This window comes from Oryx dammah, unplaced genomic scaffold (genome assembly GCF_014754425.2).
Source record: "Oryx dammah isolate SB20612 unplaced genomic scaffold, SCBI_Odam_1.1 HiC_scaffold_24, whole genome shotgun sequence".
Taxonomy (NCBI): domain Eukaryota; kingdom Metazoa; phylum Chordata; class Mammalia; order Artiodactyla; family Bovidae; genus Oryx; species Oryx dammah.
Window position 1 is genome coordinate 13,215,962 of NW_024070208.1, and position 27,429 is coordinate 13,243,390.

The 27,429-nt window shown below is 41.4% G+C and overlaps 1 protein-coding gene across 1 annotated transcript in view; it reads right to left on the bottom strand.

Moving 5' to 3' along the window:
• EPSTI1 (epithelial stromal interaction 1) overlaps positions 1-27,429 on the bottom strand; it is a 99,164-nt gene that overhangs the window by 49,079 nt on the left and 22,656 nt on the right. Inside the window, exons 3-6 of the mRNA XM_040267195.1 lie at positions 27,311-27,394; positions 23,317-23,390; positions 22,411-22,494; positions 7,462-7,535 (exon numbers count right to left, since the gene is read on the bottom strand). Coding sequence (XP_040123129.1) covers positions 7,462-7,535; positions 22,411-22,494; positions 23,317-23,390; positions 27,311-27,394 — 316 coding nt within the window. The remainder of the gene's footprint in view (positions 1-7,461; positions 7,536-22,410; positions 22,495-23,316; positions 23,391-27,310; positions 27,395-27,429) is intronic.

Genomic DNA, 27,429 nt, shown 5'->3' on the forward strand with positions numbered 1-27,429 from the left:
TTGGTATTTATAGTTCATATTATCTTTTGGATTACATATTTTATCTGCATAAAATATCCTTTATCCTATTGAATGCTTTCATCTTGAATTCAGTTGTGTCTCAATATTGCTACATTTGCCTTTTTTATCAGCATTTATGGATATATGTTCTGTGCCTTTATTTTTTGTTGTAGTAGCTATCTCTAATAGTAACATACAGCTAGATTTTTGCTTCTTTTTTTTTTTTTTTGCAATCTGAAAGGTTTTTTAATAAGGAAATTTAGCCTATGTAACTTTTTGCCAAAGAATTGATGCTTTTGAACTGTGGTGTTGGAGAAGACTCTTGAGAGTCCCTTGGACTGCAAGGAGATCCAACCAGTCCACCCTAAAGGAAATCAGTCCTGAATGTTCATTGGAAGGACTGATGCTGAAGCTGAAACTCCAATAGTTTTGCTACCTGATGCAAAGAGCTGACTCACTTGAAAAAACTCTGATGCTAGGAAAAATTAAAGGAGGGAGGAGAAGGGAACGACAGAGGATGAGATGGTTGGATGGCATCACTGACTCAATGGATATGAGTTTGGGTAAACTCTGGGAGTTGGTGATGGACAGGGAGGCCTGGAGTGCTATAGTCTATGGGGTCGCAAAGAGTTGGACATGACTGAGCTGAACTGAATTGAGCTGAACTGAACCTTTTACTGTGACTACTGTCTTGTTGCTTACAAAACTTCCACACCTTTTCTTGCCTTTTGTTGTAATTATCAATTTTTTATTTTATTTGTTTCTTATGTTTTTGTTATATATCCTATTTAAACATTAATATAATTAAATATATAATAAAAACATAATTACTTATTTTTATATCAATATCTGGAATTCATTAGCATTCACTTATATAAAAAATACTTGTTTTACTTCCTATCTCTCTCTCTTCCATCCATATGCTGCTTCTTGCACTGAAGCCCTCCATGATTTTAATTTGATCATGTTGATTCTTAATAATGAAAAAGAAAAAAGTTAATCATGTATTTAACTATAAATGTCATTGTTTTCTTTATTCACAATTGTTCTGATATTTCTTCCTCTCTCTAGGATTCCTTATTTGTTTGACCAGAGTTCATTTTGTGGTGACATTTTTAAGTAAATATCTTAGAATTCACACAGAAGTGATAAATTGGCTAGCTATGCAGGTAGCTTGTGGTGCATATCCCTCCAGGAATAGTATATTTACCAGGAGCTCTTTCAGGCCCTGGGGCCTTCTTAATGAATCTCTTGTCTAGAAGTTCTTAGGCTCTACCCTTGCAGGTAAAGGCAAGAGTTAACTGGTCTCTCTCTTACTTCTTCCTCTGCTGTCCTTGTTTGCTGTTCCTTTATACTCCACCTTCTCCCTCCAAGTACTATGTGTGATTTCTTACGTGGTTTATATTAATTAATCTTCTTTTGATTTAGCAAATATTAGCCCACCCCATTCTATATATGAGGAAACTGAGGCTCAAAGAGGTTAAACAGGAATTTCCTGTTAGGACAGTAGTTAAGACTTGGCCTTTCCACTGAAAGGGGATGGATTCAATTTCTCTTTGGGGATCTAAGATCCCACATGCCTTGCAGCTAAAAAAAATAAATAAATAAAGCAGAGAGATTAAAAATGTTAGAAGTTAAATTTTGAGACCAGGCAGGCAGTCTGGTCCCTGGTATATCTGCATCCTGATATACCCTCCCAATGGGGGGAGCACTGATGGTATGATGTTCCAGTGATGAGACAGTTTAAGTGAAACTATTTTGTAAGTAAGTGGCCAGTCAACTTTTATTTTTTACCAATTATTAATCATATCCTAAGAAAGGCAGAAGCTGTTCCTGACATCCAGGAGCTGGTCTGGAACTCATAGCTAAACCTTGGTCTTCTATTGAAAGTAATTTCATACAACATCAGTATCAGAGGAGGTCACTTTATGGCTTAAGAAAAAATAAGACCACTCCATGACATGGCTGAACAAAGAAAAATGTATGAACCTTGTCTAAACTACAAAAATGACTATTAAACTAAACCCCCAGTATTTTGGCAAATGATAGAGACTGGTGCTTATTAATCAATTACAGTATTAGTCTCACTCTGATCTTCCCTCCTTTTAAATAACATATCTGATAACTACTTTGCAATACCCCTGAAATTAACACAACATTGTTAATCAACTGTATTCCAATATAAAATAAAAAGTTTTTTAAAAGATACTTGATACCTAATCACTATTACTCCTGCTTGCTGATAACAGCCAACCCAGAACAAAGCCCTGTCTTCTCAAACCCTCTCCCACATCACCCAACACAGGCCCAAATCCTGTCAGGCTTTTTGGTATCTATAAGTTCACTTCATTAGCATAAGACAGAAAGTTATGAATAGGACGACTTTTGGTTCACCTTACTTGGATTATAAAATGTGAGGTTGGATGTAAGCCTACCATATGGATAAGGGATCAATTTGGCCCTTAAGTGTCTTTTGGAAGCTCCCATGAAGGGCATTAGAAGTTTTGTGAGCATATTAGAAGACAAACTTGGAACCTAAGTATGCATATTCAGCAGACCTGCCGGGATCCGTGGCTCTCAGAAACTAAAACAGATGAAGATGTGCCTCCTAGGAACTAATCACACTATCATTCAAACGGAAGTAAAAGAGATGCATGGCTCCAACGGCGGGAATGAAGAAAACTTCCCAACATTACCATCGGCAGGTGGAGCGCATGGTGATGCTTGGCAGTGGGAAAAGAAGGTCCTATTTGGGAATGAGCTTGGTTCCAAATGCTTTTCCAACTAAGGTTTTAAGAACTGAGCCCTGGACTTCCCTGGTGGTCCAGTGGTTAAGAATCCACCTGCCAATGCAGGAGACATGGTTCAGTCCCTAGTCTGGGAAGACACCACATGCTGTGCAGCAACTAAGCCCATGTGCCACAGCTACTGAGCCTGCGCTGTAGAGCCCCAGGGCACCGCAGTTACTGAAGCCTGCAGGCCCGAGGGCCTGTGCCCCACAACAGGAGAGGCCACCACAATGAGAAACCTGCTCACTGCAACTGGAGCCCCTGCTTGTGCAGCTACAGAAAGTCAGCACACAGCAGTGAAGACCCAGTGCAGCCAAAAATAAAGAAACAAATTTTAAAAAAAGGAACTGAGCCCCTTCTCCCCTAGAAATATTAAATATTGAGTCCACCCAGGAGAGTTCACAAAAGCCCATGTACCCTACAGTAAGCTAACTGTGGAATTAATCCCATGTGAGGCCTGGAGGAGGGTGTCATTCACGTGTGAGGAAAATCAGAGAAAGCAGACATATTCCTTGGTTTTTCTTTTGCCTCCCGCTGGCAAATTTAGATCTTCCTTGGAAGAATCAGAAGTCAATTTTGCCCAAGTCTTTATCTTTGAACTGATTGATAGTCTTCTCCACAGTACCCCCACCCAATACCATGGAGCTACAGTACTTATCACCCACCCCTAGCCAGATGTTCCTGGCCACACCTCTAAAATACTCATTTTCCCTAGCCCCCCAAATTTCAGGACCAAGATTGGACCTCATCGTTGACCGCGTCTGTGACTTTGGCGGCAGACTCAAATTTCACAGTGGAGAGTCAGTCCTAGGATTAAGCACGAAAGTGAAGGGTAGAATTTAAATTACACAATCCCTCCACCTGTAAAATAAAGATGATATATCTCTAATAGGATTGATCTAAAAATTAAATGAAAAATGTATATAATATGCCTAATATGGCTGAAATACCCTAAGTTCTCAATACTTTAGCAGCTTATTACTTTGAAATAGCATTTTAAAAGAGCCACACAACTTTCTATATTTTTAAACCATACAAATGTATAGTCTATTATATTAAATGATTATTAGATAGGAATTAAAATTATAAATGCTCAAAACACACACAATTCTCATTTCTCCAGCAAATCCTTACGAGAGCACTGTTCTTCCTAACACAGGCACCCAAAATGCATCTGACTGCCCCATTCACACCTTACCCTAGCCCCCATAACTCATTATGTAGTCTCCAAATTCAAACCTGTCTTGACATCCATCCAAAAGCCACATGGTTAGAAAGATGACTGTGACTCAAAATAAATTACCATTTAAATTAAAAATGCTGAAATTTGAAAAATCTAAATCACAACATCCTTTCTTTGATTATAACAATACACACACACAGGTTTATTAACTGTTACTTCAAATCCTTAAATTTCCAGTACTATTGACTCATAAAAAAAAATCCTGAAAAATCACATTTCACCCTTTATAAGCAGTAAAGAATGACAGAGTAAAATAATGATGAAAACCATGCCAAGGTTAGAAGCCTATTTCTCCCCTTCACTTTCATGCTCAAGAATCCTAGAACTAACTCTCCACCGTGAAATTTGAGTCTGTCCCCAGCCAGAATAGCAGACTTAATGCACCATTAATCTGGTCTGTTCTCAGCCACCAATTGAAATAGTCACAGTCATTCGATTGTTAAGGAAAAGACAGTACTGCAGAAGTACATTCCAGAGGTCCTTTCATAAAAGCCATCCTGTGTGCTCCATCTGCGTGTACAATCTGCTTGTGTATTTTCAGCCAGCTTGCACGGGCAGATTAATGTGTACAATTAGAAAGCAACCTCACAGGCATTCAATAAACCGCCTTCATTATTACACTCAGGAGAGTCCCTTTAGATGTCAATAAAAGCCTAGTTTTCTGCCTGTTAGCTAAATAATTGACAACACTAAAAATAATCAGAAGCAAATGAACAAGCCTGGAACAAGGTGGTAAGAAAGAGCACATTAAGATTCCCATGGTGGTTTCTTCAGCAATTTGGAGTTACAGTCTGCTCAAGTCCATGGTTGCCCTTTTCTACAGAAAACAAAGACCACCACTCCCAGGCTGATATCTGAATCACACATATCATGGCATCGAAAATATTCCTTATTTGTGTTTCTATTTTGTGATCCTTCATTTGAACACCTTCAGAAGAATCTAACTTCGGGGTAAGAGGATGGAATAGGGAACAGCCTGGTTGGTCTAGTGAAAACTTTGTGCTGTTAAAATTCTGACAGCTCAGGGGAAGACTTCCCTGGTGGTCCAGTGGCTAAGACTCCATGCTCCCAACGCAGGGGGCCCAGGTTTGATCTCTGGTCAGGGAACAAAGATCCCACATGCTGCAACTAAAGATCCTGCGCGCCACCACGGAGGTCAAAAATCCTCTGTGCTGCAACGAAGACCTGGTGCAGCTAAATATATTAAAAAAAAAAAAAAAATTCTAACAGCTCTCCTATTCAGTTTCTCCACCATAAATTGATTCTAAGAAAATATGATAAAGGCTTGTTATACAGAGGATCCATCTTTTCCAAGAAGTTTCTTTCATATTTCTAGCTATATAATGGTCATTCATTTCATTAGCTACCAGTCCTTTAATTTTGAAAGCACTTCAAAACAAAATATACTTAAAACACACACACACATATACTTCTTGTGTTTCTCAATAGGCTTTAAAAATCAATTTGAGATACTTCTCATTTTTAGCCAACTTCTTTTTTTCCTGGTTAACTGGGACTTTTACGATAAGCAGAAGAAAGCAAGAGTGAAATGTGCATGAAATTGAATTCAGCTCCACTGATAGTGTGTGAGGTGGCTGAGGGTAGAATTCTTTTTTCTTTACAGAAAAAGGATGATCTCTAATGTTTAGTAAAACACAAACTCAAGAAGCTGGAGGACTAGGAAAAATAAAAAAGGTTTGATGACACAATCTCCCACATCCTCTAAAACTCTAAGAATCTCTTATCCTTCACCTTATCATGTTAAAACTTCACAGAGGATGGGCTTGTTTTCCTAGTCCTGTACCTAAGATTCCTCACAGTGAGAAGGTCTTCCCTTTTCCAGTGTAAAACGAGGATGCCACAGGAGAAATGCATTTTATTATGTATTACAATACATTACAATACTAAAATATTTTCTTATTGTCTCCAGGCAACATGCTCCCATGGAATCCCTGTGTCTCCTTCAACTCCTCTGATTGGCCAAGAAATCAACTCTCATCCATTATCTACCAAAGAAGGCAGAGGCAACAATACATTAACCCAAATCTGTTGCCCGCCTCCCTCAATCTCCAGGACAACTTCTCCTGGTGTTTAGCTTCACACCAGCTTTCTTAGCCCATGCCTGCCTTAAAACAAAAGTGGGGAAAGATAACACCATTCGTTAGCACTTCCACCCAACCCCATTCCATCTCCCACTTTTTACCTGGCCTGGGTAGCAGAGGCAAAGTGCCCCATTTGAGAAGGTGCAAAGTGAAATATTGAGAAACATATTTTGCATTCCGACCTGAGTCTTAAAGCAAGGAGTTGTTGCTTACAACAGATGAAAGAAAATTTCAGTGGAATGAGAAAACCAGAGAGGGCTGTACTTAGAAGAGGAATACACTTTAGGGTGTCACAAATGCTCACCCCAATATGCGAATAAGCTTAAACTCTGCAAATGAGGTATAACGATGGGAATAGATAAGAGGAAGCAGTCAGAACAATCCATCTGAAAGTGGGAGGCCAATGTCTAGCTCTGGTGCAACCAAAAATCTCTATACAGTCTCTACAAAATGAGTTTTCTGATCCTATTCAACAAGAACCTCTTTCTGTACGAAGTTACTTATCAAGTCCCCATAAAATGAAATCACTTGTATACCATTTATATATTTTATTTAATCCTTACAAATGGCTGATGGGATATTACCAATCCTATAAGGAGAAAAAAAAAAAAAAAAAAACTACTGAGGTTCCAAGAAGTTTAGTAGTTTGTCCAAGGTCACAGCTGGAGAATGGAGCTAGGATTTTTGAACCCAGATCTGCTTGGTTTTAATTCTACAATATTTGGTATTAATCTAGGGACAGAAATACAGTTCTTCGATTTTGTCTATTCTTTTAGGCGGTGTTACTTAGAGCTGGGACACCAACTTATGATAAAGCATATTGTGGTTGCCCTATACACGTTAGCTGCTGTGATTCCCAAGTCACACTGGAAAAAGTACCTTGATGTGTATGACCATCAGCTGGAGCTTTGCTGATAACTGTGAAATTATTTCTCAAATCTTGTTTATAAAAATGTCCATTAGCTAAATCCCTAGTTAGATTCTGCTTGGGTACTTCTTTTCAAACATCATCTTGCTTATATTGGTGTTTCGGAAATCTTCATAATCAAAACTAACCTGGATTACCAAAAAGTCAAGCCCTCCCAGTTATTTAGGATATGGAATTTCTCAAATTTAGCACTATTCATTCTAATCTGTTGACTACTAACCACGACTTTGGTGAGTAGAGATGTCTCCAAACTTAGAAACTCACTTTTAGAGTTCAATTACATAATTAATAGCCAAGAATTCATTACCAGATATTTTAAACAATTACCATCACCTGGAATTTAAAAGCACAACGAAAAATATCTCTGTAAAAGGTACAAAGTTCTGAAAACAAACTTACTATTGCTGATGCTCTCTAAAAGTTTCTCTTCTGAGGTTTTCTTGAAGTCTTTTTTTCTCCTCTAATTTGTTGCTCTGAAATTGCAAGTAACAAAATATTATCTTTTAAGGAAGCTTTAGGTGAAAATGTTGGCTTAAAACTCAGCATTCAGAAAACTAAGATCATGGCATCTGGTCCCATCACTTCATGGCAAATAGATGGGGAAACAGTGGAAACAGTGTCAGACTTTATTTGGGGGGGGGGGGCTCCAAAATCACTGCAGATGGTGACTGCAGCCATGAAATTAAAAGACATTTGCTCCTTGGAAGAAAAGTTATGACCAGCCTAGACAGCATATTAAAAAGCAGAGACATTACTATGCCAACAAAGGTCCAACTAGTCAAAGCTATGGTTTTTCCAGTAGTCATGTATGGATGCGAGAGTTGGACTATAATGAAAGCTGAACACCAAAGAATTGATACTTTTGAACTGTGGTGTTGGAGAAGTCTCTTGAGAGTCCCTTGGACTGCAAGGAGATCCAACCAGTCCATCCTAAAGGAAATCAGTCCTGAATATTCATTGCAAGGACTGATGCTGAAGCTGAAACTCCAATACTTTGACCACCTGATGTGAAGAACTGACTCATTTGAAAACACCTTGATGCTGGGAAAAACTGAAGGCAGGAGGAGAAGGGGATAACAGAGGATGAGATGGTTGGATCACCAACTCAACGGACATGAGTTTGAGTAAACTCTGGGAGTTGGTGATAGACAGGGAAGCCTGGTGCTGCAATCCATGTGTTCACAAAGAGTCAGACATGATTGAACGACTGAACTGAACTGAATTAAGCAGAATCATGATGTTAAAATTACCCAAGGTCCAAAATCTTTAGGTTCAGGTGGCCTCCATAATCCATTATGGTGCCTAGCAGGGCTGCAAAGATAATACCCCTCTCACAACTCTTGGGCCCTACACTGAAAGCCAGAAGCCCTGAGTTCTTTCCATGGTCCCCCTCTCCCAGTTTGATGGGTATAATCACAAAAATCAGTATTTCACATTTTTAATCTTAGTTCAGAAGATAGCAATATTTCTATCTTAAGCAATGTTTTCAAAGTGTTCTAGGGAAAACATAAAATTTCCATACCAATCATGTTAAATGAAAACGATGATAAATGGTTTAATAGTTGATATAAATATATATATTATATGATTAAATAGTTTATACTACATATCCCTCCATATCCTGATAAAGCATTCAGGAAACAATTTTCAATAAGCCAATTCAGTTCCCTTCTGACTTAGAATCAAACACTTAAAGCTGTTGAGAGACAGAACAGCAAATGTCCAAAATAAGCCATTGCTTAAATACTCTTCTCCTTTTTTTAAATTAGTTGTTTGGAGAGTCTAAAGAATTTCACATTTGATATTACTGTGATATTACTGTCACCATGGCTCTGACATATTTTAATCCAACTTAATAACCCAGAAACACTTTTTTTTTTTTTTTACTATGATACAACTGTCATTTTTAAAATTTGCTCATGAAAAACAAGTAGACTTCCTAGACAGCAAATTTAATGGGGAGTTGAGACAAGTTCCACAACACAGGAGAGATTTGAAGTTTTAATGTCAAGCATCTTTTATTTGGTTTAATTTTAAAAAAAAATGGACTTGTCCACTGGGAAGACCTGTGAAAAAGGAATACAGAAATTATCACTTCCAAACTCTAACATAAGTTTATTTCCATTTTCCAAAGAGGGAAAAAATTGTTCATTTCCGTGGAAGCCTTCATTCACACAGAACTATTTACTTATCCCATCTTGAAAGGTAAAATGGATGATTTCAGTTTCAGGGGGAACGTAAATAATAATAGGAAAATTTACTACAATCTGAAAGCATCAATTATAATACAAGGCAATGGGGTTGTTAATGAAACAGTTCTAGGAAGCAAACTGAATAAACATGATCTCAATCTAAAAAAAAAATCCTGACTCATGAGACCAAAAGTGGTCAATTTTGATGAGCTCCCCACATCTTGGGGGGGAAGAAAGGGGGGCCAAGAGTTAAAAGGCAGCAAGCAAGCAGCAGGTAGGTATTGATCAAACCAGAATTAGGAATGCTACCGAGAGAACAGTGAGAAAGCCACACAAGCACCTAGAGGCCAAGGCTGGGTTCCTTCAGCAAGGTCAGAAACTGGAACATGGACTCTCATCTCTTCACTAATAGATTGTCACTGTACTCAGCTCACAGAAATAGTTACCCAGTAGCTATATCCATCCAACAAAGGTCTGTGTATCCCTGAAGAGTTGATGGGGAAGTAGTTCTCAAAATTCTAGAGTATTTGAGTATTCAGCACCTTCCACTGTGGTAGTTGTTTTAATTGTTTTCTGTTGTTCACCAAGTCGTGTCCAACTCTTTGCCAGGCTGCTCTGTCCATGGGATTTCCCAGGCAAGAATCCTGGAGAGGGGTGCCATTTCCTTCTCCAGGGGATCTTCCCAACACAGGGATCAAACCCATGTCTCCTGCTTAGCAGGCAGATTTTTTACCACTAAGCCACCGGGGAAGCCCAGGTATTTTAGTACACTAATCCAAATACTTAGATTTAGTCAGACTCTTTCTGTCCATTTAGCAGTGAGTTAAGGAGTCACCCAACCATACTTACACATGCATATACAAAGGCAGAGTGTAAAATATCTAGGAACATGAGGTCCAGAAGAAAAAACTATGGAGTTGGTTCTAGATTCACCATCACTGAGTGACCTTAAGCAAATCATTTACTATCACTGAATTCCAGGCACTCATTAAACCTTCATCATACGCCTATTATATGCTCCATACTGTGTTCCGTTAGATGCTGGGACTAGAGATATAAACAGAGCAGTGCCTACCCTGGAAAATTCGAGAAGCTAGCTGGGACCATAGACAAGAAAGCCATGATGGCAAAGTGTAAAATATATTAGGGAGTAAAGGTTTGCAAATCTCTAGTATGAATATAAAGAAACAAGCACAGAAGTGGCCTGTCGGAGAAATGCTTTCAATAGTTCCCATAAACATTCGTTGGGTGTCTTCTATGTGGCAGGCCCCATCTTGGGTTAGGGGTAGAGTCAGGGTTAGCCAAAATTTGAATAACATTTGGAACGTGGTTTCTAACCTTGGGTTTATGAATTAGGTGTCTATTTAGAAGTATGCTCAGTTTTATGGTAAATGAGTTCATAGCTTGCTTTCTTCAGATTTCCCTAGGGACTGATGACCAAATAAAAGGATAAGAACCACGGGTCTAGTGAGAGATAGAAATTCTAGATGGAGACCAATATTAAGCAAGAACTTCTCAGGAGGAAACGAGGGTAATGAGAGCAGGATACTGCATTCCACTGTATGAGTCTCTCACTGCCCAGGGGCCTAGCAGAGAGGTCCGAAGGGCTAAAATAGAGGCAGCATTCAGCTCCCCAGGCTTTGCATCCCAGCACAGGGGGCTTCAGCACGGCAGAGGTATATTTCTCTATTTCTCACAAAGGTACCATCTGTCACCTCTGTGGCAGTCTGAGCACCCACAGAACTGCCTGCCTGGACGAAGCATCTGTTTCTAATTTACACGAAGGCAATGATGGGCTAGTTATGGCCCTGACTAGGAAAAGGGCATATTTATAACATGCATTTTCAGTACCGAAAAGCAGAAGAGAATATATCAGTTCAGGAAACCCCAAGAAGCTTATGTATAAATTCAAAGGGGTTTGTATGAGATGGGTGGAAGATAAGATTGAGAAAGGAGGAAGGGGCAATTATAAAGAAATTTATATGCCAAGTAAAGGAGTTTGGACTTCGTTAAAGGCAATGATAAGCCACTGTGTTATTTTAAGCAGGATAGTAAGCAGTTAATCCTGAAAGCAACATGAAGGATAAGCTGCAGAAAGGATCACAAATATAAAAACCAATGGTATGGTTCTCACAAGCCATAACATAAAGTTATGAGTCCCAAATTAAGACAACACAGACATAAAAGAAAGGACAAACTCTGGGAAAATATAGGGGACAGAAATTAGAGGAGAGTAAAAAGGAAATATAGGAGGCGGGCTATATTAATGTATGTGTGTGTGCACGCATGCACTCAGTCATGTCAGACTCCTTGCAACCTCATGGACTCTAGCCTGCCTGGTTCCTCCATCCATGGAAATTGTCAGGCAAGAATGCTGGAGTGGGTTGACATTTTCTTCTCCAGGCGATCTTCCCAACCCAGGGATCGAACTCACATCTCTCACACCTCCTGCACTGGCAGGCAGATTCTTTACCACTGTGCCACCTGGGAAGTCCATATTAATAATAGGATGAGTCAAAAAAGGGGGAAGATTACAGGTGACTATGATTTAAGAGCATCAGAATGAATGTGAGGTCAGTTTTGAACCTGTTAGGAGTATGCTCGTTTGTATTTGAGATACACTGTGGCACATCTAGAAAGGAATAGCATGCACGCAGTAAAATAGATGTTCTGTGATTCAGGAATACGGTCTGGAGATGTGGCTTTCACAGATCGTCAGCACAAGCAAAATCCGGATGTGGAAAGGTGGGGGCTTTCACCTAGGAATATGGCGGCGCAAGGCAATGAGAAGATGAATGGAAGGGATCTGACAGAACATCAGTATAGAAAACCAAGCAGGGACCAGGGTCCAGAGGAAATCCAGGAGGAGAGAATTTGAAGGACAGAGTGCTTAACAGATACAATATTGCAAACAGTTTAAATAAATTAGGAGCTGGAGTCTCCACTGCATTTTTCAACTAAGCTCCATCTTAGCTAGATCCAAACCAATGAATTACTAGAGACAGAAGTCAAATTTGGCCCAGCAAGGAGCAAGTAAAGGTGAGGACTCAAAGGAAGTGAGTTCCTAAAAGCCAGCTGAGCTCAGCAAATCACCCGGGGAGCATCACTTAAAAGAGATTTTGGAGGGGAGCAGTTCAGATGATTGATAGGAGTTGGTCTGCAGACTGGCATGTGGGAATCCAGTGGGGCAGAGAAGACTTTCAAGAAGCTGAGCTGTGATGCTTGGGAAGAAGGAGTTGAAAGCAAGCCAACATAGAGACGATTTAAGGTGCGAGATTTGAGTATGATTATACCCCTAGAGAGAAAAACAAACAAGAAAGCTACAGAAGAAATGGAGCCTTAACCAATGGAGCAACAAGGTTCCTGAGAAGGACGGAGGAAAGATGGGATGGGATGGGAAGCACAGGTGGAAGAATCCATCACGGCAACAAGGAAAAGCAGTTTCTTATTCCTCCTGAGATGAGGTGGGTATAGAAGCAGCAAAGAAAGAGTAAAGAAACAGAAAAATATAGACTTTCAGCCTCATGGTCTTTATCTCTGAGACGGTGAGAAATGAGGTCGTGTGTTGAAAATGAAAAATGAGGATAAGGGAGAACAATGTTGATAATTAGAAATGAGCCTAGACTGCAAAGGAAAATGCTGTGCCCTGGGGATGATTAAAGACCCAGCTGAGAGGGAAGCCCAACAATTTCTGTGAGAAGAGGAGCCAAATGTATTTTTTCTCCAGCAACCCGGTTCATGTGAGCTTCAGTTTAGTCGCTCAGTCGTGTCCGACTCTTTGTGACCCCATGAATCACAGCACACCAGGCCTCCCTGTCCATCACCAACTCCCGGAGTTCACCCAAACTCACGTCCATCGAGTCGGTGATGCCATCCAGCCATCTCATCCTCTGTCGTCCCCTTCTCCTGCCCCCAATCCCTCCCAGCATCAGGGTTTTTTCTAATGAGTCAACTCTTCGCGTGAGGCGGCCAAAGTATTGCAGTTTCAGCTTCAGCATCAGTCCTTCCAATGAACATGTGAGCTTAGTGAAAATGAAATAGTTAAGCCAATCCAATTTGTGTGTAAAATAAAAGTCCTGTCTGCCATCCACACGAGAGGTTGATATAGTAATAGGGGTAGGGACTTACCAGATGGACCAGGGGTTAAGAATCTGCCTTGCAATACAGCTGATGGAGGGTTCAATCCCTGACTGGAGAAGATCCTACCTGCCTCAGAGCAACTAAGCACAGGCACCACAGCTGCTGAGCCCCACACCACAGCTAGAGTCTGTGCACTGCAACGGAAGATGCCACGCGCCACATCCGAGACCCGACTCAGCCAAATAAACAAATAGTTTAAAAAATAGTAAGAGAGTCGAATGAGACAGGGTGCTTGTTTACAAATACAGTCAGTTAGGTCAGGGCAGCTTATTCAGTGCTTGCTTAGCACTATCCATGGTATTCAATACAAAGGGGTTTGCACGTATTGTATCCTTTAATCCCACCAGTCCCATTATTATATTATTATACCCATTTTACAGATAGTGACTTCTCCGATGGCTCAGTGGGTAAAGAATCTGCCTGCAACGCAGGAGACACAGGAGACAGAGTTGGATGCCTGGGTCAGGAAGATCCCCTGGAGGAGGAAATGGCAACCCACTCCAGTATTCTTGCCTGGAGAATCCCATGGACAGAGGAGCCTGCTGGGCTACAGTCCATGGGTCGCAAAGGGTCGGTCAGACACGACTGAGTGACTAACACACACACATACTTTATTACAGATAAGGAGAGTGAAGCATAAATAAACGAATGGCTTACACTTTGCCCTATACCTGCATTTCAGAGATATCATTAACATCCCAACATTATGTGTTAATTAACGGGGTCAATTAATGGGACCCTACTGCCTTTCAACAATCAGAGGCTTAATGCCCACGCGTGGTCATGCACAAAGAAATACATAATGTAGGAACCGTATTTCTGGGAAAAAACTTGAAAGTTTTGTTTTGTTCCTTGAAGGTTTTCAGAAATGGAAACTTCTCCCAATTTTTAAAAGCAGTATTGGAATAATTACCTTGATGTTGAGTTTTACCCCTAAAATTGTTCTAAAGTCATTAGCCCTTACTACTGTTTGTTTCCTAGAAATAAGCAACAGGTGTGATTCCTTAAAAGCATGTATGTGAATGCAGCTCTGCATCTAATATGCAGACCTTGCTTTCTACGCTAATAGAAAATGAGGTAGGTATGAAGTAGCTCCTACCTCACTTTTAGCATTAAAATTAACTAATTATGTTTTTCAGTGTCTATAAAAAATACCACGACCTCTAGGGCTCCACATAACTTCATCAGCTTTATTACTTTATTGGAAAGAGCAAAGAAAGGTTTCATTTGCCACTCAGATTTCTGGCTGGTTTCTTGCCCTCACTGACGTCCTGATGCTCTAAAAAGTTGGGAGAATTGAATGAAAATATTCATAAACTATATAGCACTATATATTATTTCAAACATGTGTTGATCCAAAGCAGAATAAGATAAATCCAAGAGGTAAAGAAGGTCTTTGACATGGACTTGGAGATTTTTATTTTTTTAAGTTTGTGGGCATTATGAAAGTCTGAAAAAAAAATCAAATCATTACTTAATTCATCAATGTAATTATGAGGGGAAAGTGTGGTGCAGGTTTATTTTCACGGCACTGCATTTGGGTGAAGGGCTTGCTATGACGATTCCTGAAGACTTGTTTACCATGCTGAGATCCAGTGACAAAGCAAGTACTTGCATATGGTATGCTGTTGTTTTGTTTTTTTCAAGGACTTAATTTTACTGAGGCACTAATATTTTAGAGATATTTTCTCTTCCATATAGATTTCCAAGAAGAGAAATTAATACACTATATAACCACATGGAATATATTAGCTTTCTGTTGGTGCTGTACCAACTATAAACTTAGTGGCTTAAAACAATATAAGTTTGTTAATAATCTTACAGTTCTGGAGATCCAAAATGGGTCTCATGGGGCTCAAATAATACACTGAGGTTGAGGGAAATTAGCAGATTCCAGTACCAGCTGTCATGTCCAGAAGGCTTTCAGGGAGCTAGCAATATGAGTGCCCTCCAAAGACTACAGCTGAGTTTTTGAGTCTGGTGGGCTGCCGTCCACAGGGCTGCACAGAGTCAGACACGACTGAAGCGACTTAGCAGCAGCAGCAGCAACCCCTACAATATGTGGCTCAGATCATGAGCTCCTTATTGCCAAATTCAGACTTAAATTGAAGAAAGTAGGGAAAACCACTAGACCACTCAGGTATGACCTAAATCAAATCCTTTATGATTATACAGTGGAAGTGAGAAACAGATTTAAGGGACTAGATCTGATAGAGTGCCTGATGAACTATGGAATGAGGTTCGTGACATTGTACAGGAGACAGGGATCAAGACCATCCCCATGGAAAAGAAATGCAAAAAAGCAAAATGGCTGTCTGGGGAGGCCTTACAAATAGCTGTGAAAAGAAGAGAAGCAAAAAGCAAAGGAGAAAAGGAAAGATATAAGCATCTGAATGCAGAGATCCAAAGAATAGCAAGAAGAGATAAGAAAGCCTTCCTCAGCAATCAATGCAAGAAATAGAGGAAAACAACAGAATGGGAAAGACTAGAGATCTCTTCAAGAAAATCAGAGATACCAAGGGAACATGTCATGCAAAGATGGGCTCGATAAAGGACAGAAATGGTATGGACCTAATAGAAACAGAAGATATTAAGAAGAGGTGGCAAGAATACACAGAAGAAGTGTACAAAAAAGATCTTCACAACCCAGATAATCACAATGGTGTGATCACTCATCTAGAGCCAGACATCCTGGAATGTGAAGTCAAGTGGGCCTTAGAAAGCATCACTATGAACAAAGCTAGTGGAGGTGATGGAATTCCAGTTGAGCTGTTTCAAATCCTGAAAGATGATGCTGTGAAAGTGCTGCACTCAATATGCCAGCAAATTTGAAAAACAGCAGTGGCCACAGGACTGCAAACGGTCAGTTTTCATTCCAATTCCAAAGAAAGGCAATGCCAAAGAATACTCAAACTACCACACAATTGCACTCATCTCACACGCTAGTAAAGTAATGCTCAAAAGTTTCCAAGCCAGGCTTCAGCAATATGTGAACCATGAACTTCCAGATGTTCAAGTTGGTTTTAGAAAAGGCAGAAGAACCAGAGATCAAATTGCCAACATCCACTGGATCATTTAAAAAAGCAAGAGAGTTCCAGAAAAACATCAACTTCTGCTTTATTGACTATGCCAAAGCCTTTGACTGGATCACAAGAAACTGTGGAAAATTCTGAAAGAGATGGGAATACCAGACCACCTGACCTGTCTCTTGAGAACTTGACCTGCCTCTTGAGAAACCTATATGCAGGTCAGGAAGCAACAGTTAGAACTGGACATGAAACAACAGACTGGTTCCTATGGAAAGGAGTACGTCAAGGCTGTATATTGTCACCCTGCTTATTTAACTTCTATGCAGAGTACATCATGAGAAATGCTGGGCTGGAGGAAGCACAAGCTGGAATCAAGATTGCCGGGAGAAATATCAATAACCTCAGATATGCAGATGACACCACTCTTATGGCAGAAAGTGAAGAGAAACTAAAAAGCCTCTTGATGAAAGCGAAAGAGGAGAGTGAAAAAGTTGGCTTAAAGCTCAACATTCAGAAAATGAAGATCATGGCATCTGGTCCCATCACTTCATGGGAAATAGATGGGGAAACAGTGGAAACAGTGTCAGACTTTATTTTGGGGGGCTCCAAAATCACTGCAGTTGGTGATTGCAGCCATGAAATTAAAAGACGCTTACTCCTTGGAAGAAAAGTTATGACCAACCTAGATAGCATATTGAAAAGCAGAGACATTACTTTGCCAACAAAGGTTGTCTAGTCAAGGCTATGGTTTTTCCAGTAGTCATGTATGGATGTGAGAGTTGGACTGTGAAGAGAGCTGAGCGCCAAAGAATTGGTGCTTTTGAACTGTGGTGTTGGAGAAGACTCTTGAGAGTCCCTTGGACTGCAAGGAGATCCAACCCATTCATTCTAAAGGAGATCAGTCCTGGGTGTTCTTTGGAGGGAATGATGCTGAAGCTGAAACTCCAGTACTTTGGCCACCTCATGTGAAGAGTTGACTCATTGGAAAAGGCCCTGATTCTGGGAGGGATTGGGGGCAGTAGGAGAAGGGGATGACAGAGGATGAGATGGCTGGATGGCATCACCGACTCGATGGACATGAGTTTGAGTATACTTGGTGATGGACAGGGAGGCCTGGCGTGCTGCAATTCATGGGGTCACAAAGAGTTGGACAAGACTGAGCGACTGAACTGAACTGAACCCCTACAATAAGAACTCTGTTTCCAGAAATCACATCTATTTGTATGTCCTGCTGTCTGAAGTGCCAGTCATCTATTTGGTCAGTGTAGAGTTAGGGGTACCATGTCACGGTTTTGTAGCTCCTACCTGTAGGTTTAGTCTCTTATCCAGTGGCCTTCTTCTATCTTCAAGCCAACAATGGCAGGCTAAATGTTTCTCCTGCTCCATATCTTTCAGAGAAGGCAATGGCACCCCACTCCAGTACTCTTGCCTGGAAAATCCCATGGATGGAGGAGCCTGGCGGGCTGCAGTCCATGGGGTCGCTAAAAGTCGGACATGACTGAGCAACTTCACTTTCACTTTCTTGCATTGGAGAAGGAAATGGCAACCCACTCCAGTGTTCTTGCCTGGAGAATCCCAGGGACTGGGGAGCCTGGCGGGCTGCTGTCTATGGGGTCGCACAGAGTCGGACACGACTGAAGTGACTTAGCAGCAGCAGCTCCATATCTTTATGCTCTCAATTTTCTGCGTCCCTCTTCCCAGTTTAAGGAACCTCATGTTTACACTGGACCCACCTGAATAATGCAGGCTATTCTTCCTATTTGAATGTAAGTTGATTAGTAACTAATTTCACCTGCAAACTGAATTCCTCTTTGCCACATAACATCCCATCTTCCTAAATTCTAGGGATTAGAATGTGGAAGAGCAGGGGAGGGGGCGTTATTCTGCCTGGAAGCCACTTTTAAATCAGATACATAACATGCCAGATAATTCACAGAATCTTTGCCCCCCACCAGCCCTCTGAGGCTTAGTTTTAGAATGGGAGACAGGGAGGGAGGTCTTATTTCCTTTAGGGTGAAGCAGTGGTGTGCTGATAAATTTAACACCTAGCTCTAGCAAGGAGGGGAGGGGTGGTTGATTTGTAGCATTTACTGATTTCAGTGGTGAAAATACCCGCTCGTGGTCAGTTTCAATCCACCAACATGAAGTCAATTAACTCATAAAAATGTAACAGTCCACTGTCATGAGCCCATACAAGGAGGTCCCAGCACACCACTGGAAGAGCACGCATCATCCACATCCTCTAGTATAGGGAATACAAGCTTACCTGAAGCACCCCGGTGCCCTCGCCTAAGTGCCCCTGAGCCCACAGGATTAACTCCTCCAGGATGCCAACGACGTGACCAGATGCTAAAGGACTGGCTGCCTTGCATACCTTTGTGCGTATTAAGGATACAGGGAATGCAGTTTACTCTCCCCTCACTCACACACAGGTGGTGACCAATCGGAGAGACCCGGTGTTCCTGGGTGACCCTCCTGCGTGCATGTGCGCTAAGTTGCTTCAGTCATGCCTGACTCTTTGCAACCCCAAGGACTGTAGCCCGCCAGGCTCCTCTGTCCATGGGATTTCCCAGGCAAGAATACTGGAGTGGGTTGCCATGCCCTCCTCCCGGGGATCTTCCCAACCCAGGGATCAAACCTGAGTCTCTCACGTCTCCTGCATTGGCAGGCAGGTTCTTTACCACTAGCGCCACCTGGGAAGTCCGGGGACCCTCCTGGGATAGGACAAAATAAAAGTCAAGGGGGTAATAAGCCCATGGGCCAAGCTGGAAGTCCTCGGGAGGCAACAGACTGCTTGGATTCTCCTTGGCTTGTCGTTCCTGGACAGCAGCCATGTGCCTGGGGAGGAGGGTGGTGTTTTGTAGGCCGGTGTCCATGTGTGTGTCTGCTGTGCATTTCAAAGAATAAATGCTCCATAAGCACAGCCATTATCGCTTCCCTTGGCCATTTTCACACTGGCAATGTGAAGCATTGCCATTTCGAGATGGCTAATGTCCATTTTTCTTTTATCTGACACAAGCTACTAAATAGGCTCACATTTAGTATGAAAGCCACAGATTTATATACAGTAGGAAAAACTAGGTCAGGGTGGCAGTCCGAGCCAATTAGCCAGAGAAATCAAGTCTGTGCAAGGGCCAGAGTGGGCGGCCCTGTCTCTCTCAAGGCAATTTAGCTCCTCCAGCCAGGATGTGCATGAGAGTCACCTGGGGAGCTTGTTAAAATGCCAGTTCTGTTTCAGAAGGTCTGGGGTGGGGGTTGAGATTCTGCATTTCTTTTTTTTTTTAGTATTTATTTCTTTGGCTGCATCGGGTCTTAGTTGTAGCATCAGGATCTTCACTGCAGTGAACACCCTCTCTGGTTACGGCACCCGGGCTCAGCTGCTCTGTGGCACATGGGATCTTAGTTATCCTGTGTGCATGCTCAGTCACTTCAGTTGGGTCTGACTCTTTGCAACCCACCAAGGCTCCTCTGTCCATGGTATTCTCCAGGCAACAATACTGGAGTGGGTTCCCATGCCCTCCTCCACAGGATCGTCTCAACCCAGGGACTGAACCCAAGTCTCCTGCATTGCAGGCAGATTCTTTACTGCTGAGCCACCAGGAAAGCCCCTTAATTATCCTACCAGGGATCAAATCTTTGTCCTTTCCATTGCCAGGCAGATTGTTAACCACTGGACCACCGGGGAAGTTCCTGCATTTCTAATAAGTGATATGCCAAGGCTGCTGGTTCAAAAACTGCGTTTTGAATGGCAAGGATCTGTACATCAACTCTCTCTCCCCAACTCTTACTCTTAGACAGATTTATAACAATAATCATTGTAGCTGTCATTTTAGAAAAACCAATTCAGTTCAGATTTTTGTAGTTAATGGCTGCTGTACATCCAGTGGTGTGGCAGAACCTAAGGAGGAGGGAATGCTGCTTTCACTCGGGGTCAAAGAAACTGTTTCGGCCACTAACATTTCTAAACAGTATACAGTACATTATGGAACCACGAAGAAACGAGCTATAAATGACCTGCAAGCCAGCCAATTATGGGTATTAAATGACAACTAGTAAATGGCTTTTAGGATAAGAGTTCACAACACAATTCTTCAGGATCTGCAAGCCTCTTAATTAGTTCCTGGTGATTATTTGATGATTATTTGATTATCTGACGATTCCCTATATAAAGGGAATACCTCCTTTACAATCTTGAGACTGAAATGTAAACCTTCCTCTGAAGGAAGAAATGGGGTTGGGGGGGGGAGGTGCGTTGAATGCAAAAGAGTAAAGAATAGAGAGGAAGTGAGAGAGAGAGAGATAGGTTTCAAAAAGTATTATGAGAATCTTTTCAATGAAGGTGACTTTTCAATGACTTGGAAGTGAATCGCTGAATCAAATTTAGTAAACAAAGTGCCTATACCCTTTTTTTTAATACCACCAGTGTCTCATTTCAATTCCTCGTGTATCTGTCCAATCTTATCTCTACCCCAGAGCCTACATCTCTACAAATGTAGCATTTCTGTATCTACACATATTCCTGGCCTTGCGAACAGAGGAGGTGGAGCTTACAGACTCATTTTACAGGAATAGTTCAGAGAGGGGTAGGGGCCTGTCCAAGGTCACACCACACAAGAGGACACCTTCCAAGAAATATACCCTCCACCCAGGTAAAGAGCTCCTTGGAGAATGAAGACTCACATTCTTGTGCATTCTATAAGCCATCAGCTTTGGGCTTTGTTAACTCTAACCAGTAAAGATATCTATGGCTTGGTAACCAGGTTTAAGTTTGACCAACACCCAATCTTTAAGAGGAAAAAAATAAGACAGAGAGAAAGATAAAGAGAGATAGAGACAGCAGGAAAAAGAATTGTGTTTTCATGACTTATACATACAACAGATATGGTCACTCGTATCATCAGCCAACCTCTTGCCCCCAAACCTCCAACACTTAAAACCTGTGACAGCCTAGGACTTCATGGGGCATGGGAGAAGGAGGAGGCAGACAGAAGAGCTGTACATTCTTCTTCTCTGGCGAATGAGCATCTTCAAGACACTTTCCCCCCAAACCCCAGAAAGAAGATCAAAACTAAACACATCACTTTGAGATTTAAAATAGTTCATATCACTAATACTGAAATGCAAAGCATGCTTTTTCTTTTACCAGTGAGAAAGACATATTCATCCATTTAACATTTAGCCTGGAAAGTTCCATATTTGTGCATAAACATGATGGTGTACCACTGGCGGCCATCGTTACTAGTTGCTGTGCCTTCTGGCCAAATACACAGCTACTCTTTTGATCACCCGCCTGAGGAGGTAAGAGAGTGTGAAGGTAATGAACTCCAGATCTGGGTCTTCCCTGTTGGTCCCGTAGTTAAAACTCCATGCTTCTAATGGAGGGGGCATGAGTTTGATTCCTGTTTGAGCAAGTAAGATCCCATATGCCGTGCAGTACGGCCAATAAAGAAAATAAAATTACTTAAAAACAAATAAATAACACTAGTTCTGAGACCAGTTAGTCTGGATTTGAATCCTACTTCTTCTCTTTGGGCAGCTCCCTGGTGGCTCAGAGGTTAAAGCATCTGCCTGCAATGTGGGAGACCTGGGTTTGATCCCTGGGTCGGGAAGATCCCCTGGAGAAGGAAATAGCACCCCACTCCAGTATTCTTGCCTGGAGAATCCCATGGGCGGAGGAGCCAGGTGGGCTACGGTCCATGGGGTTGCAAAGAGTCGGACACAACTGAGTGACTTCACTTTCAGTTTTCTTCTCTTTACTGGCCGTGAGTCCTTGGACAAGTTATCTGATCCTGTCCGTAGGGTCACAAAGAGTTGGATACGACTGAGCGACTGAACTGTCAGTTTCATTTGCATACTTGGACAACAAGAATATTATATACTTCACAGGCTCTTGGGAGGATTAAACACTTTGTATATGAAGAGTGTGGGAACCTAGCACATCAGAAGCCCCAGGTAAATGTTAGCTTACCATCTTCTCCAGTGCCTACCTTCTCTCTCTGAGCTGCCCTCATTTTTTGGACCTCAGCTTCTTCAGCTTCCTTCTTGATTCTTACACATTCTTCTCTTTTTAGCTAAATTGTATTGAGATTACAGAGGACAAAAAGCAGTTACTATTTTTCCGCCTGAACCCCTGGCACACAAAATTATGATGAAAGGCAAATTACAGTATTGTTTGTGCTATAGCACACCATGATTACAGGTTGGTTCTGCAGGCTACTTAGATCACAAAAAATGGTCAAGCTATATCTGCTGCCCATGCAATTTCTCTGTGTTTCTACCTTGATATCTGTTTCTCTGTCTTCCCTGGCCCCAAACCACCCCCACCGCCAGCCCAGGTTAGGGAGAAGAAAGGGCAGATAATTTTTCCTTAGTATTTAACTCAGACTTCAGGGACTTCCTTGGCAGTCCAATGGTTAAGAGTCTGCCTTGCAGTGCAAGGGACGCAGGTTCAATCCCTGGTTGGAACTACATGCTGAATGGTACAATCAAAAACCAAAAAAAAAAAAAAAAAAACCTGAGTTCCTTGTTAAAAAAAAAAAATCATTGGTTTTTTTCGTGCTACTTTCATGCTTTCATAACTGGAATGTAGTAAACAAATCTGTGCTCCTGGAACCAAATATTCAAACCATAGTAGAGACTTAAACTGGGGTTGGGGTGGGAGAAATTCCCTTATCAAGGTCCTACTGACTGATACACAGCTTGGGTGAGAATTCACAGTATTTATCCCTTCACTTCTCACATCTCGATTTCTTTGATTTTTGAGATTTTCTTTTGCAATTTGTTTCAAGGTTTTATGCTTTTTGGTAAAGTTACTGTGTTATTTCATGGTTATTTTGAAAGTCCTGGTACTCTAATTTCTTGCCAAATTTAAGCTAAAAGAGATGGATTCTGACCTTCTTCTGGTATTTAGATTGTATCAGTTGAAGCTGTTGTCTCTGCCTGACTTCAGCCTCTGATTGGCTTCCCCCTAAGGAAAAAAGTCACAAAGGTGAAACATGAATGTTAAACTGAAATGTCAGCCATCAAAGACTAATTAAATACATGATAAGTCTACACCACGTGTTTCTTTAACATTTTCATACCACTGAAAATAAGGGCCTAACTGAAATTGAGTTCCCCTAAAACCTAGTTCCTCTGCTGAGTTTATGATTAACCTCTCCATCCAAAACATTATTCTTTTTTTTTGTCCAACACCTGTTCTCCTCAAGCTTAAGGAATCTCAAAAAAAAAAGTGGGGGGGGATTGTAACTGGGCAAGACCCCTCAGGAAGACCCCAGGATAGAACCTTCTCTCATATCCTCTACTTTAGCTTCTCTCTGAAGTACCTAGATAATACATAGTATCGGATGTACATTTTCCTGAGTTGTTTTATAGATGCTAAGAATGGAAAAAGTTAACTGTGATTACAGCATGTAGCCCCCAAGCCCACTGGAGCATAAGCATTGATAATGTTAATCCTGGTGGTACAGTCCTAGGATCTCACCATCAACAAATCAGAATTGTGCACAATCCGATCATATACTCTGTGACTCCCCTCCCTCACCTGGCCTTTAGAAATGCTTTCTTGAAACCCATCGGGGAGTTCAAACACTATTTTCTGAGCACTATTTGTCTCCAACTCCTTGGCTGATGCCTTACAATAAACACTGCACTTGACTTCACAAAGCAGTGTCAGTAGACTAGCTTTACTGCACAGGGGCAAGCAGACCCAAATTTGCCTCGGTAACTTAACCAATTTTTTTAAGTGAGACATTAAACAACAGTAATTGCATAAAAGAAAGATAAGGCCACATTCCCCCAGTAAGAGGGCAATGCTATGAGGGTTTTTCAATCATGTAGGTATTCAAGTTTTTACATAGACTGAAATCACATGTGAAGGTCCATGCTAAATAAGAAATAGTGCTTCAGAAATTCTAGAACATTCTTCCTGCTAGAGTATGACCATTTCTTAACCTAATAAAGATGATAATCAGTGATGTTTCCATTGTTTTTCTTCTTTTGATTCTACTGCCCTGTATTCAAGTAGCAAAGCTCCAGGAATCCTGAGAGGTCTTGCCATGAGTCAAGTATAGTCTTTATAACCCAGTTTTTAAGTACAATGGGAATATTCTAGGTAAAATTAATGGTCAATCCATACTATTTATTGTTCTTTCTTTAGGTATTCAAGAGAAAAAATATGGACGTTAGATTATTCATCTACTCTCTCTTAAAACTATAACAACCAGGGGCCAGAAATCCTTGCAGCTTGACAATTATCTAAGAATTGCTGTTTAGGGAGTTTTCAGTGTTTATGCAAGCTTGGCGTGCATATTTTAAAGATTCCTTTGAAATAAATCTCTGGTGCTTTGGTCACTAAAAGTGTCAGTTCTATGAAAGATTCACTTACACAGAAGATGCATTAAAACAATTTGCATTCATCATAGTTTTTATAATTGAACAGTTAAAGACACCATAGAGACTTCTGAGTCCCAAAAGATCTGTAATACCTGTTTGGTCCTGGCCCTAAGGAAAGAAACAGTGAGGCCTATTGAAGCTTTTATCTAGCTAAATTTAGTATCTCTTAGAACCATTCCAACATTTTAAGGGGTAGAGGAATAGAGCAAGAGTTGAGAATTTTAAAAATGGAGAAAATCAGATGTCTAAGCATTTACAGGTTTTCCTTTAAAACTCATCTCAAAGTTTAATACATCCCAGAACTCTTTTCTAGTCTGTGCCCTCTTTCTCTTGACCATTCCAAGATATACCAAATACCAGAACTCCTGATCATTTTTGGTTAAAACCCCAAGACAACAGACACCAACAACTCCAAATACTCAAGGCAAGTGCTTGGCTCCCTAAGCAGGATCTGCAAGGTGGTAACTTAAAACCAGTTTGGGGAACATTAATTGGCAACTACTTTCAGCCTATAAAAGAGGTTAGCTAGGTCAAAGGGAGGTAGAAATCAGAGAAAAGATATCTTTGTGAATTTCATCTTCTCTGAGTATGTGTTTGGGGAAGGAAGAATCTTCACATCTTCAATGTGAGTAAGACAGATTTAATGAAAATCATTTGAAGAGCTCAAGCTGTGTCCCCAAAAGACTGAGGGACCCCTGCTTAGGAAAGACAGTGCCAGAAGGCACATGGCTGTCCTCGGCTACTCAGACTTGTCATCAAGAAGAAATGGCCACAGGGCAAATGGCCTGTATTCCCAGAGTCTGTGGGAAGAGTGCACAAGTGTTTCCCACACTTCCAGTCTGGCTGTCATGAAAGAGAATGCCAATCTAAAGCCACTTTAAAAGGGACTTGCCCATGTGGACAACTCCATAGGCACAGTGGAGCTCTACAAAGATAGTCTAGCTATCAGGAGCCAACAGTGAAGCCAAGTACTGCCAGCAGGAAAGTATCGTCTACATCAGGGAAAGCCAGGGGAGAGATGGATGGCGAGCAAAAGGGGGACTGTGAAGAACTTCAAGGACCCCAGGGCTGAGATGCACAGCAAATACACCCCAAAACTTGAGGAAACTGGTATCGGTGCAAGACAGACCATAATCTCTTCTTCTTCCTTTGAGCCACAAGGAGGAGGAATCAACAGAGAAACAGAGGAGTCAATAGCGAAAAATTCAGCCACATGCATTTCCTTTGCCAACTTTCTATCCAAAATAAGCCCAGGCTGGGAATTCCCTGGTGGTCTAGTGGTTAGGACTCTACGCTTCTACTGCAGAGGGCAGGGGTTCAATCCCTGGTGGGGAACTAGACCCCACATGCCATGTGGCGTGGCAAAAAAAGGAAAGCAGGCCCGGGCTGGAACAGGGAAGAAGCTTTAATCTCTATTAGCAATAGAGTCGTGACCCGTATTTAGGCTGAACTTACTGAAAAGACACTGTTTTATGCCTAGAATTAGCTGGACAACTTTATTATTTGAGAAAGACCAAAAAGATCTAATTTCATCCAAAGAACATAGGAAGAAAAAAAAAAACAGACCCAGATAGCTAGTGTGAGGGGGCCAGTTAGGAAAGACAGAGCTGTCCTCCAGGTTGTCCCCTCAAATGCAGCTTATTCAGCATAAAGATGACATGAGATGAACCCTGTTCATGAAATATAGTAGGATGATAATGATAATGCTATTGCTTGTACACAATCACCAAATGAGCTTTTTTTTTTACCGACATCTTGAAAAAGGTACTTCTTGCAAACTACTGCGAGAGTCAGTGGCCCCTGATTCTACCACATTTGTGCGAACTAAACCTGTGGGAACTGCATGTCCAGCCCTTGAAACTCCCAGCTGCTGCTGGCAGAGAGAAGATGTGAATGCCCCGCATGAGAGGACTTCCCTGGTGAGTGAGTCGAACGCCGGGCAGAGGCAGCCCAGGCAATTTATCACACTGCCCTGTGCTCCAGAGGCCCCAAAGTCTCTATTTGCAAATAAAAACACAGATGATATTATTTGTGTACCTACCCTGTGTCCCCAGCCCACTGACATCTTACTGTCGGAAGTGACCCTCCAATTTTTCCTCCCATAACCAGTTAACTGCCATGATTAATATGCTTGTGATAGCACTAATCAGGATGAGAGTAAAAGCTATGATGGGGCATATGCAATGCCCTAGGTAAGGTTTCTTCAGAGCTGATCAACTAAGAGGCTGTAAATTATTTGGCAATTAAGCCATCTTCTTATTCCCCCATAACTGTGGCATCATCTGTTTGCTACTTGCAGAGTCAGAAACAACAGTCCACCTGCATGCTTTTGACTTTAAATATATGTTTTGACTTTACATGCTTTCCATTCCAAGCAGCACAATGACTCAACGACCTATAACGGACATCGAAAGACAGATGTGGGCAAGGTGCTAAGCGAATCGTTGGGCGGCCCTGTCCTCCCGCATTCAAGCAACTGGTTTGCTGGCTTACCTAGCGTCATGGGCGGTAGGGTAATGGACTTCACCCTTTGTTGTTCCTTCCACCTTTCCAGCTCTTCCAGCTCTTTTGCAGCCACTAAGTCAGGTGAGAAATATTAAATCATCAGTTAT